Genomic DNA, 12,791 nt, shown 5'->3' with positions numbered 1-12,791 from the left:
TTTCATCATCCCCAAAAGAAATCCCATATCCATTACTTTTCACTTTTTCCCCCAGTTCTTCCAGCCCTCAGCAGCCACTGATCTGTCTTCTGTCTATATACATTTGTTTATTTTAATTATTTCCCAGTAATGGAATAATACAATATGTGGTGTTTTTTTGGTCTGACTTCTTTCACTTAGTGTAATGTTTTCAGGCTATATGTATGTTATAGCATGTATCAGTACTTGATTTCTTTTTATGGCTGAGTGATATTTCAATGGATGGATACACAATATTTTGTTTATCCATTCATCAGTTGATGACCATTTGGGTTGTTTCTACTTTTTTTTTTTTAATTTTTTTTATAAAGATTTTATTTATTTATTTGACAGAGAGAGATCACAAGTAGACAGAGAGGCAGGCAGAGAGAGAGAGAGAGAGAGAGAGAGAAGCAGGCTTCCTGCTGAGCAGAGAGCCCGATGCAGGACTCGATCCCAGGACCCTGAGATCATGACCTGAGCTGAAGGCAGCGGCTTAACCCACTGAGCCATCCAGGTGCCCTGGGTTGTTTCTACTTTTCAGCCGTTATGAATCATATTGCTAAGACATTTATATACAAGCTTATGTTTTCATTTCTCTTGGGTATATACCTATGATTAGAATTGTGGTTGATTTGGTAACTCCATGTTTAAATTTTGGAGGAATTGCCAGGCTGTTTTCCAAAGCAGCTGTACAATTTTACATTCCCCCTTAGCATGTATGGGGCTTCTAACTAGTCTACATTTTTGCCAGCACTTTTTATTATCTATTTTTTTGATGAGAGTGGATATGAGGCATCTCATTGTGGTTTTATACTTATGATCTTACTGACTAATAAAGTTTTAGGTTTATTATTTCTCCCTTAAAGGAATAAAATATAGAATGGGTTTTCACATCATTTTGTGATCTTTAGTTTTAGTTTGGTCAGTTCTTGCTAAAAGTCCTGAACTAAGAATTATATACATGTGATTTCTCTATCATGCGGAAAAATCCAGGTTTAAAGGAAGGAAGAACTTAATCACATTATGATTTCAGAAGGGATCAGAAATAATAGTTTTTATTTTAGTCATCAATTACAGAAACTGATACATTTTTGAAAATAAATTTCCTTACATTTGTTTTCTAAGAATAACCTTCCTTTATCCTGCATGAGAAAATTATTTTTAATATTAAGACTGTGAGTCAGCAATAAAGTAATCTAGATATTCAGGATAAAAAACTAAGGATTAAAACTAAGCTGTTATAAAACTAAGAATTTCTTGAGAGCCTAATAATGGTAGGAAATCTTTCCATAGGAGTAAGCATTCTGTAGCGAATTTTTACATTGGGGCTGTTGTCCAACCCTGTTTTTTTGTTTTTGTTTTTTTAAAAGATTTTATTTACTTATTTGACAGAGAGAGAGATCACAAGTAGGCAGAATAGCAGAGAGAGAGAGGGGGAAGCAGGCTCCCTGCTGAGCAGAGAGCCCAATGTGGGGCTCCATCCCGGGAGCCTGAGATCATGACCTGAGCTGAAGGCAGAAGCTTAACACACTGAGGCAGCCAGGTGCACCATGTCCAACCCTGTTTTAATGGACTCTACAAGAGAAAGAGCTTGCACTCAAACAGGGTAGAAACAGAGTCTTGTGTAAGTACCTAACACCAGATTCTACAGGAGTAATACTGTAGGTGGTAGAGATATTTATCTGTTATGACTTTGGCTGTAGCAGGGAGAAATTTACCTATGAAACAGGAAAAAAAAACCCCAAACAGTGACTCCTCTTTGAGTTCATAACCATAAGCTCATGTACCATCTGTGTGGTTCAAAAAACTTCAAGGCAAAAAACTCCAAGGCAACAAGGTAGTCCAGATTTGTGGTGCCGTTATTATTGGACAACATTGACTATAAGTCATAATAGAGTCATACATGTTGATAAAATTGTTCAAAACTGTATTAAGAAAATTGTATGGAAGCAAATGTGTTAAAATACACCCCACTAAAATATGTTCTTATCAGTTTAATATGTGATGTATTCTCTACCCAAGGATGATATAGTAAATGGATTTTTGGAACTAGGAAGTAGAATAGGTGCTTGCTCCCTCCACTCCATACATTGACCTAGTACTAGAGTACTTCCAGGAACAGTTCACCCTCTTGGGGAATTAAAAAAAAAAAATACACCCCACTTAAAAAAAAAAAAAAAAACTTAAAAGGAATAAGCCAGTATTTTACTAGTTGTGTGTTTTGGTAGGCCTCTGAGTGTTTAAGATTGCCTGTTTTGGATGTTTCAGAATTCTCAACATTTCAAGTAAATGAGCACTTATAGTGAAAACAACAACAACAACAACAACAGCCTTTTTGCAGCTTAGTAGCCACTGAGCATCTAATGCTCAAATAGTATTTCTTCTTTTTTCCTTTTTAATTTTTTAAAAAGATTTTATTTATTTATTCGAGAGGGGGAGAGAGAGAGAGCACGAGTGCACAAGAGTGGGGAGAGGGAGAAGCAGACTCCCCACTGAGCGGGGAGCCCAATGCAGGGGCTCTATTCCAGGACACTGGGATCATGACCTGAGAGGAAAGCAGATGCCCAACTGACTGAGCCACCCAGGAATCCTTCAAATACTATTTCTTGACAAACTCAAGCATACATATGTTTAATTGCATGGGAGTAGTACAATACGCTTTTTTTGAATTTTCTGACTTGGATTATGTACTGAACCTATGAGGAGTATACATTGAAAAAGAGAAAAGATAAAAAAGAAGAAAACAACCACTGTGGAATTTCCTTTGTATAATGGAAGAGCCTTTGAAACTTAAAAAAAAAAAAAATCAAATTATGTAATCTCATTCAAAAAATTATTGTCATGCATTAGGAGGAGCCTCTCTTATGTGAAACACACTGTGTTTTTTTTTTGTTTTTTTTTTTGTTTTTTTTTTTTAAGATTTTATTTATTTATTTGACAGACAGAGATCACAGGTAGGCAGAGAGGCAGGCAGAGAGAGGACGGGAAGCAGGTCTCCTGCTGAGCAGAGAGCCCGATGCGGGGCTCGATCCCAGGACCCTGGGATCAGGACCCGAGCCAAAGGGAGAGGCTTTAACCCGCTGAGCCATCCAGGCGCCCCCACACTGTGTTTTTCCCTCAGGATTTCCAACCTTTGTTCATCATACTAACAATATGGATCTCTAAATATTGTCCAAGAGTATCATAGAGAAAGTTATTATACATGAATTTTATGGTGCTAAATTACGAAATAGGATATTTTCTGAATAAGCAATAACCATTTCTTTTACCTTTGATCCATTTTTGCTTATTTTTATGTGAATTTAGAATTTATATGAATGTGCAAAGGGCCAAAAGGAGACAGGGCAGTTTTGAAGCACTTTTTATGAAATAAAACTAGGTATCGAGACTTAATATGAAGCTACATAATTAAGACAGTATAGCATGGACACATAATTAGATAAACCAGCCAATGGACTAGAGCCAGAAAAAGACCCGTATGTTTATGGATTTTTGATTTACTATTTAAGTGGTGTGACAGTAGTCCCCCTCTTATCCATGGATTCAGTTACCAGTGGTCAGGTGCTGTCCAGAAGCAGATGGTGATTCTTCTGAGGTATGGTCAGAAGGTCAATAGTAGCCTAATCCTATTTCGTCATTCCCCTCACTTTATGTCATACATAGGCATTTTATCCTCTCATGCCATCGTAAGGAAAAGGAGGATGAGTGTAGTACAATAAGACATTTTGAGAGAGAGAGACCACATTCACATATCTTTTATTATAGTATGTTGCATTAGTTATTCTGTTATTTGTTATTGTTGTTAATCTTTTACTGTGCCTAAAGTATAAATTAAACTTTAAAACAGATTATGTATCTATTGGAAAAAACATAGTATCTATAGGTCTCAGTACTATCCGCAAGGTTTCAGGCGTCCTTGGGGGTCTTGGAACACTTTTTGCACATAAGGGAAAACAACTGTATAGACAGTGGGGAAGATTATCTTTTTAATAAATTGGCAGGACAGTTGGATATCTGTTTCTCTTTCTCTTTCTCTGTCATACAGAAGGAGAAGATATTTTCAATACATTCATTTGACAAAGTGTCCATATACAGAATTCATAAAGAAGTATAAATTGATGAGGAAAATGTCAAATACGAAATAGAAAAATGGTCCAAAAGAGGATACCTTTGTGGTCATAACTATATGAAGAGATGCATATTAAAAGTTCATCCAGTGTGGTACCACGTACCCACTGGAGTCAAAGTTCTAGCGAGTGACACTAACAGGTGGTAAAGAGGTTGCAGAGTAGGCTTTGTAGATGTTGAGCTGTGTAGACAGTATCACCAAAATCCCTGTTCTTTTGGCTTCTGCTAAGTCCTGTTTCTGCTAAGTCCTGCTTCTGCTAAGTCCTGCTTCTGCTAAGTCCTGCTAAGAGGCATCAGCAGGAAGTCAGAGGGTGGAAGAGCCTGAAATCAGGGGTATTTATTTCCTTTACTCATTCCCTGCTAGGTTATATCAATTGGTTGTCTCCTTCTCAAAAAGGCACTGTTTCTGTGAAAGGCCCTTATGTATCTTTTCTTTCTAAGTTTTGGATTCCACTTCCAAGGTCTCCTTTAGGTCAAGGATTGGTAACGTCTCCCTGCTATTGTTACCCCCAGAGAATTGTACGTTCTGTAGTTGTTCTTCCTAAATCTTGTCCAAATCTTTGTGAATCACCCTTCATTAAATTCTTAATCCAGTGCAAATATGTTATCTCCAGCAAGGAGATAACTTCTTTTTTCTTTTCTTTTTTCTTTCTTTCTTTACTTCTTCTTTCTTTTTCTTTTCTTTTCTCTTTTTTTCTTTTTGGAGAGAAAGAGAGAATAAGCAGGCAGAGCAGTAGGCAGATGGAGTGAGAGAAACAGGCTTCCTGCAGAGAACCCATGTGGGACTCCATCCCAGGACTCTGGAATCATGACATGAGTCAAAGGCAGATGCCTAACCAACTGAGCCACCCAGGTGGCCCATGACTTTGATAATACTTCTAGGATTAAAAAAAATGAGCTGTGTAGAACATGTTTTTTTTTTCTTTTCAGCGTAACAGAATTCATTGTTTATGCACCACACCCAGTGCTCCATGCAATACGTGTCCTCCATAATACCCACCACCTGGCTCCCCCAACCTCCCACCCCCTGCCCCTTCAAAACCCTCAGGTTGTTTTTCAGAGTCCATAGTCTCTCATGGTTCATCTCCCCTTCCAATTTCCCTCAACTCCCTTCTCCTCTCCATCTCCCTATGTCCTCCATGTTATTTGTTTCGCTGCACAAATAAGTGAAACCATATGATAATTGACTCTCTCTGCTTGACTTACTTCACTCAGCATAATCTCTTCCAGTCCCGTCCATGTTGCTACAAAAGTTGGGTATTCATCCTTTCTGATGGAGGCATAATACTCCATAGTGTATATGGACCACATCTTTCTTATCCATTCGTCCGTTGAAGGGCATCTTGGTTCTTTCCACAGTTTGGCAACCGTGGCCATTGCTGCTATATACATTGGGGTACAGGTGGCCCTTCTTTTCACTACATCTGTATCTTTGGGGTAAATACCCAGTAGTGCAATTGCAGGGTCATAGGGAAGCTCTATTTTTAATTTCTTGAGGAATCTCCACACTGTTCTCCAAAGTGGCTGCACCAACTTGCATTCCCAAGAACATGGTTTTTATAACCTTGACACTATTGACTTTTTAGTCTGGCTAATTCTTCGTTGTCAGGAACTCTCCTATATAATGTTGAATGTTTAGCCGCAGCCCTGGCCTCTACTCACTAAATACCAGTAATGCTCCTGCAGTGAGGATAATTTAAAATGTCTCCAGACATTGCTAGATATCCCTTTGGGGGCAAAACTGTCCTTTGTTAAGAATCACTGCTCAAGGGGCGCCTGGGTGGCTCAGTGGGTTAAGCCTCTGCCTTCAGCTCAGATCATGATCTCAGGGTCCTGGGATCGAGTCCTACATCGGGCTCTCTGCTTGTCAGAGAGCCTGCTTCCTCCTCTCTCTCTCTGCCTGCCTCTCTGCCTACTAGTGCTCTCTCTCTGTCAAATAAATAAAATCTTAAAAAAAAATTCATTCACCAAGTGCATTTATACATAGACAAAAATCTAGATGGATAGGCCCTGAAACTGTTTATTTTGGTTCTTGCCATGTGATAGAATTTTGTATGCTCCTGTTTTCCTCTGAAAATTTTTTACTTGTTTTCTTAGTTTTTTGTTTTTGTTTTTTTTACATTGAATATATGGGATTACCCTAGAGGAGGTAATGGTTGATTTAGACCGATAGATATATATGGAAAAGTGTTTCAGAAAGAAGGGGTAGTAGCATAGATGCTATAGCACAGATGAAGAAAGGTTAAACTCCTTTTTTTTTTTTTTTCTTAAAGGTTTGAAATTGAAATTGAACCCATTTTTGCAAGTTTGGCCTTATATGATGTCAAGGAAAAGAAAAAGGTAAGGGTATATTGTTTGAATATAGTCTTTTGTCACAATTCTAGGTTTCAGAAACTTGTTTTTAATTTGTTTTGTAAGATAACTTAAATTTTTTTGAGAATTGTTTAACATATCTTTTAAGAAGAAAATAGAAATTTAATTTATTGAGACTTGTTAAATAATTTCTTAGTATAAAATAGTTTAGTTGATACCTAGTTTTTATTTAAAGGAGAGAGTTTCAAAAAGAGGTAGCGGAAGCAGCTTTCTTTTAGTTTAAGAAAAATTTAATATAAGAAAAGCATTTTAGGCAACAATGTATAAAGGATTAGAATCATACGGAATTTTGGTTGATGCAGTTTTAAAATTCACTAGCTAAAAGATCATTTACGTGTGCTTGAAATATTTTGTCTTAAATACTGCTTTAGTTTTACCATCATATCTTTATTACCTTTAGGAGTTTTTCCAGGGGGCTATCTCATACTGCTTTTCTTTTTTTTCTTTTTTTAAGATTTTATTTATTTGAGAGAGAAAGTAGGAGAGCGAGTGAGCAGAGGGGAGAGGTGGAGGGAGAGGGAGAAGCAGGCTCCAGGCTGAACAGGGAACTCAATGTGGGGCTCACTGCTAGGATCCCAAGATCATGACCTGAGCCTAAGGCAGATGCTTAACTGACTGAGCCACCCAGGCACCCCTCATACAGCATTTATTAACTTATATTGTAAGGCTCCTTAATGTGTAGTAGCAACTAAGTACTTTCAGTGACCTCTGCTGTCAATATATTAGAAATTTCTGCATTGGAATTCTGCTCTAGCAGCTTGTATTTGCTAAATCAAATCTGCTAAAATATTATTTATATAATTTTTTAAAGACTCAATTTGAGGTAATTCATCTTAGTAATTTCTTTGTGTACTTTACTACAAATTACATTTCTAATAAAAAAGGTTAGGGATATAGTTGTTTAGAATATGTGTCTTCTATATGTTCCAGATAGTTTGTATATTTCTTTTTGCTTTGATTTAGACATGTAAAGATTGGTCATTGAAATATATAATAAATTTTATATTAGTATAATGTTCTAATATCTATAGTGTTTTAAGACTATGTTTGATTTTTGTAAAATGTACATATTTTAAATATAATATATGAATTTTTTTTTAGATTTCAGAAAACTTTTATTTTGACCTTAATTCTGAGCAGATGAAAGGGTTATTACGTCCCCATGTACCACCTGCTGCCATTACCACCTTGGCAAGATCAGCTATTTTTTCTATCACTTATCCTTCACAAGATGTTTTTCTTGTAATAAAGGTGAGAATAATGTTAAATATATTAGTTTGTGTAGTGTCTGTGTACTTGTCTTTCTATTAATACTGCAAGCTTTTTAGGGGCAAAGATTTTATCTTTATTTTTTCATCTTAATATTTATTAACATCATATTGGATGTGCACTATAGGTGCTTCCTAAGTTTTTTTTGAGTGGGAGCTCTATTAGGATTCTCCAGAGAAAGAGATCAGTAGGATGGAGACACACACAAACATACACACACACACACTCAGAAAGAGAGAGAGATTGATTGATTTTAAGGAATTGGCTCATGTATTTCTGAGGGCTGGCAAATTTGAGCTGTGTCAGGCAAGGTGGTAGGCTGGCGTTCAGGTAAGAGTTGATATTGTAGTCTTTTTTTTTTCCTAAAATTTTATTTATTTATTTGCAGGAGAGAGTGACAGAGCACAGAGGGAGTGTGGGAGGGAGAAGCAGACTCCCTGCTGAGCAGGGAGCCCGAAGTGGAACTCAGTCCCAGGACCCTGGGATCTTGACCTGAGCTGAAAGCAAAACCTTAACTGACTGAGCCACCTAGGCACCCCTGTTACTGTAGTTCTGAGTCTGAATTCTCCAGGGCAGCAGACTGGAGATTCAGGCAGTGCCTCTTTTTTTTAAGATTTTATTTATTTATTTGACAGACAGAGATCACAAGTAGGCAGAGAGGCAGGAAGAGAGAGAGAGAGGAGGAGGAGGAAGCAGGCTCCCTGCTAAGCAGAGAGCCAGATGCGGGGTTCGATCCCAGGACCCTGAGATCATGACCTGAGCCAAAGGCAGAGGCTTTAACCTACTGAGCCACCCAGGTGCCCCCAGGCAATGCCTCTTTGTTGCAGTCTTGAGAATTATTTATTTGGGAAACCTCAGTCTTTGTTTTTAAGGTCTTTTAATTGGATGAGGCCCACCCATATTGTGGAGAAAGTAGTCCACTTTATTCTACTGATTTAAATGCTAATCACCTCTAAAAAAAATACCTTCATAGCAACATGTAGATTGTCAGATAACTGGGCATGAAAACCTAGCCAAGCTGGCATATAAAATTAACTGTCATAGGAACCTTACTGTGATTTTTATCACTCAGTGTTTATATTATATAAATATGAATATCTAAATCATCAAGGTTATGGAGCAGTATGATTTGATTTTCAGCCAGTTAAGAATTAGAATTACAAGCATGAGGGGGGAAATAGAGAGAAGCAAACCATCAGACAGACTCAACTGTAGAGAATAAACTGAGGATTCCTGGAGTTGAGGTGGTCAGGGGAATGGTTTAAATGGGTGATGGATATTAAGGAGGCACTTGGATGAGCACTGGGTGTTGTATATAAGTGATGAATCACTAGATTCTACTCCTGAAACTACTCTTACATTATATATTAACTAACCGGTATAAATAAAAACTTAGAAAGATAAAAACAAAAACAAAAATTAAAAAAAAAGAATAAGGATTACAAATTGTAAAATCTCTCTGTTACTAAGCTGTTTAGCTTAGGATAACTTGAAGAATCATTTACCATAACTTGACCTTGACTTGAGAGAAGCCTAAAATACATTCCTTAATCATTTATCTTTATTTATATAAAATTATCATAAAAGGTAATGAATTTTACAATAAGGTTATAAAGTGGATTGTCATGAAATGAATCCTGTTTACCCACAGGAATAATGTCCTAATTTGTGGACACATTGCTATGAATTCAGGTTAAAATAGGTCTTAGCTAAAATGAACAGTCAATCCTAGAAGCAAATATTTAGCAGCACTAGTCTTTTTTAGAGAATAAAAACAAAGCTCATTGAAAGAAACCTGCAAATAGATGAAAAAAAAAAAACAACCACCACTTGGGTTTACAGTAAGGTAACTATAACAAAATAAGCTTAAAATTATTTTAATTAAATTTTTTAATGAAGTATGATAAGTCATAAATGTATGGCTTAATGAACTATCCCCAAATAAATACATTATGTTACCACCCACCCAGGTTAAGAAACAAAATGTTAACCAGAATCCCAGAAACTGCCCGTATACTGTTCACTACTCCTTTTCTTCTCCCCCAAAAGTATTCGCTTGTTTTTGAACACTGTGATAATAGGATCCAAGGGTGTTTTATTTTGTGACTTGCTACTTGTTCGTGTGATTAATCTTACTGCTCTATGCAGCAATTTTTATTTTTTAAAAGATTTTATTTATTTTAGAGAGAGGGAGAAAGTGTGTATGTGAGAGTTGCAGAAGGAACAAAGGGAGAGAGAGAGAGAATCCCAAGCAGATACTTCACTGAAGGTGGAGCCCAGCACGGGGCTTGATCCAACAACTTCAAGATCATGACCCAGTGGAAACCAAGAGTCTGATGCCTAACCAGCTGAGCCCCCTGCCAGGCGCCCCGTGCCCCAGTTTTAAAATTCATTTACGTTGTATAGAATTATATGACTATATCATAATTCTCTTCACTGGTGATAGACATTTTGGTTAATTTAATTTTGTGGTTTTTATCAGTAATTCTGTAAACATTTGCATTTCATGAGGATAGACATGTATTCATTTCCGTTTAGTTTATCCTTGGGAGTAGAATTGCCACGTCATAGAATATTTGTATGTCGGCTTTGGTAGATGCTATCAAATGGATTTCCAAAGTATCTGTGATAAATTGCATTCCCACCAGCAGTGAATAAGTTTCAGTTAGTTACACTTGCTACTTACCACGTTTTTTAAAATACTGAGATATAAACTATCTACAGTAAGATCTTTGTAGTATACAAATCTGGAGTAAACAGTTGGGTAAATTCTTCCACATGTATGCATCTGTATAATCACTCCTCCGCTCAAGACATACGGTATTTCTGTTACCTCATTACTCTGGAGGGTTCTTGTGTTTCTCTTTCTAGTGATTACCCCTGCCCTTCCACCAGATAACTAGTATTCTAACTTCTGTCACCATTGCTGGCTTTTCTTCCTGAAGTTCACGTGAAAGGAATCGTATCTTACGTAGGCTTTTGTGTCTGGCTTTTCATTCAATATGATGTCTGGGAGAGTCCTCCATATTATGTGCAGCATTAATTTGTTCTTTTATGTATGTTGTCATGTCATACTCCTTCGCATGATTAAAATGGTTTATTCATCCTTATTTGGCCCAAAAAATAATCTCTCTCACACTGTCCTGATACCTTTAGACATATCTTGCCAACAGATGCACAAAGTAAATGGAGGTAAAGCACAGATACTCGCTGACACAGTTCAAAGCTATGGCCTCTTGATGCTGACATGCTGAGTGGAGTGTCCAGGGAGGGAGCTGGAAAGCCCCACTCTTGCTCCTCAGGGTGTGTGCTGCCTGTATGTCTGGCAACTGCAAAGCAAATGTTGAATGTTATTTTTACTTTTTGCCTTTTTTTATAGAAGTGGAACTCTTTCAGTTAGCAAAAACAACTATTAATACAGGTCTTCTGTAGAAGCAGAGTGGCATAATGTAAGCTTCCTTTCCTTTTGATATTATTGTAAATGAAATTGTTAATTTCCTTCTTGAATTGTTCATTATTAGTGTATAGAGATACAAATGGTTTCTGTGTTTTGATTTTGTATCCTCCAGCTTTGCTGTATTTGTTAGTTCAACCATTTATGTGTGTGTGTGTGTGTGTGTGTGTGTGTGTGTGTGTGTGATACTAGGATTTTCTGAATAAAGGATCCTATCTGTAAACAGGGACAATTTTACTTTTCCTTTCAAATTTGGACTCATATTTTTCTCTTTTTCTTCCTTATTTTCTGGCTCAGACTTCCAGTCTTTTGTTTAATTGAATTGGCAAAAGTGAGCATCCTTATCTTGCTCCTGATGTAAGAGGAACAACTTCACCATTGAATATCATTTTAGCTGTGGTGTTTCCATGTATGGCCTTTATTATGTTGAGGTAGTTTTTTTTTTTTTTTTTTTATTGCTAGTTTGTTGAGTATTCCTAGTGTAAAAGGGTGTTGGATTTTGCCTGATTATTTTTTTTTATCAACTGAGATGATCGTGTGTTTTTTTTTTTTCTGTCATTCTGTTAGTGTAGTGCATTATGTTGATTGATTTTCTTATATTGAACCATCCTTGCATTCCAGGCTGATTGCTTTTTTCCCCCCTTTTCTTTCTTTTTATTTCCCTTTGTTTTTTCTTTTTTCTTTTTTTTGGCTTAATTAGTCTTTACTTTTTTTTCTTTGACAGCTAGAAAAAGTCCTACAACAGGGTGACATCGGAGAGTGTGCAGAGCCATACATGATTTTCAAAGAAGCAGATGCCACAAAGGTAGACTATCATGCTTCTCATTTTTTCTACCTTTATAGTCATATAGTCCTTCCCCATTTTCCCCAAATCTCCTGAGTCCAACCCTAAACATCCTCAGATTTCCCAAGTTGTTATTTGGGAGAACACTATACAAAGCATATTAAGGAATTTCACTACTAATTCATCGTTTTCTAGTGGCCTACCCACTTTTTTACTTTCTTCTTTATTTCCTTTGTCACCTAGCTTATGTCATATGCTGTTGTTATTATTATTATTATTATTATTTTATTTTATTTGTTTTTTGGTCTTAGAGGGGGGTTGGCTAGGGACAAATGGAGTGAGAGAATCTTAAGCAGGCTTTATGCCCAGTATGGAACCCAATGTGGGCTCAGTCTCACAACCCTGAGATCATGACCTGAGCTGAAATACAGAGTCAGATACTTAATCGACTGAGCCACCAGGTACCCTTATGCTGTGTTGTTATTTAAAATCTCTGTTACCTGCAAACTAATTTACTCTTTACGTTTTTTTTTTTTTCTTGGAGAGAACGAAGTTAATATAGTTTAATTCCTAAATAATGAAAAATTTCAAAAGTAGTGATATTTTTATAAAATAGTGGTATTGATAGTAAAACTTTTCATAGCAAGACACCAGTATTCTGGAGCTCTGTCTAGTTGCAGATAATTAAGGAATATGGTAAAAATAGAAAATGCAATTTGTTTTGCCATCAGACCACTATGTTATAGAATTTGAATCAACTTA

At 36.7% G+C, this 12,791-nt stretch overlaps 1 protein-coding gene and 1 non-coding gene across 14 annotated transcripts in view; both read left to right on the top strand.

Annotated features, from left to right (window-relative positions):
- The window catches only part of DOCK7 (dedicator of cytokinesis 7), a 205,118-nt gene that overhangs the window by 48,677 nt on the left and 143,650 nt on the right, over nt 1-12,791 (top strand). For all 13 annotated transcript variants that reach the window (XM_032844881.1, XM_032844877.1, XM_032844886.1 and 10 more), the window contains exons 8-10: nt 6,423-6,489; nt 7,624-7,773; nt 11,970-12,050. In XM_032844881.1, coding sequence (XP_032700772.1) covers nt 6,423-6,489; nt 7,624-7,773; nt 11,970-12,050 — 298 coding nt within the window. The remainder of the gene's footprint in view (nt 1-6,422; nt 6,490-7,623; nt 7,774-11,969; nt 12,051-12,791) is intronic.
- Nucleotides 1,960-2,153, top strand: LOC116859540. The gene has a single exon (XR_004381180.1). It is a non-coding gene; the product is annotated as a U2 spliceosomal RNA (small nuclear RNA).

The sequence above is a fragment of the Lontra canadensis genome, unplaced genomic scaffold (genome assembly GCF_010015895.1).
Source record: "Lontra canadensis isolate GAN:19392208 unplaced genomic scaffold, GSC_riverotter_1.0 scaffold158, whole genome shotgun sequence".
Classification (NCBI taxonomy): domain Eukaryota; kingdom Metazoa; phylum Chordata; class Mammalia; order Carnivora; family Mustelidae; genus Lontra; species Lontra canadensis.
Note: the sequence above shows the minus strand (reverse complement) of the source record. Positions and strands in the feature narration are given on the sequence as shown.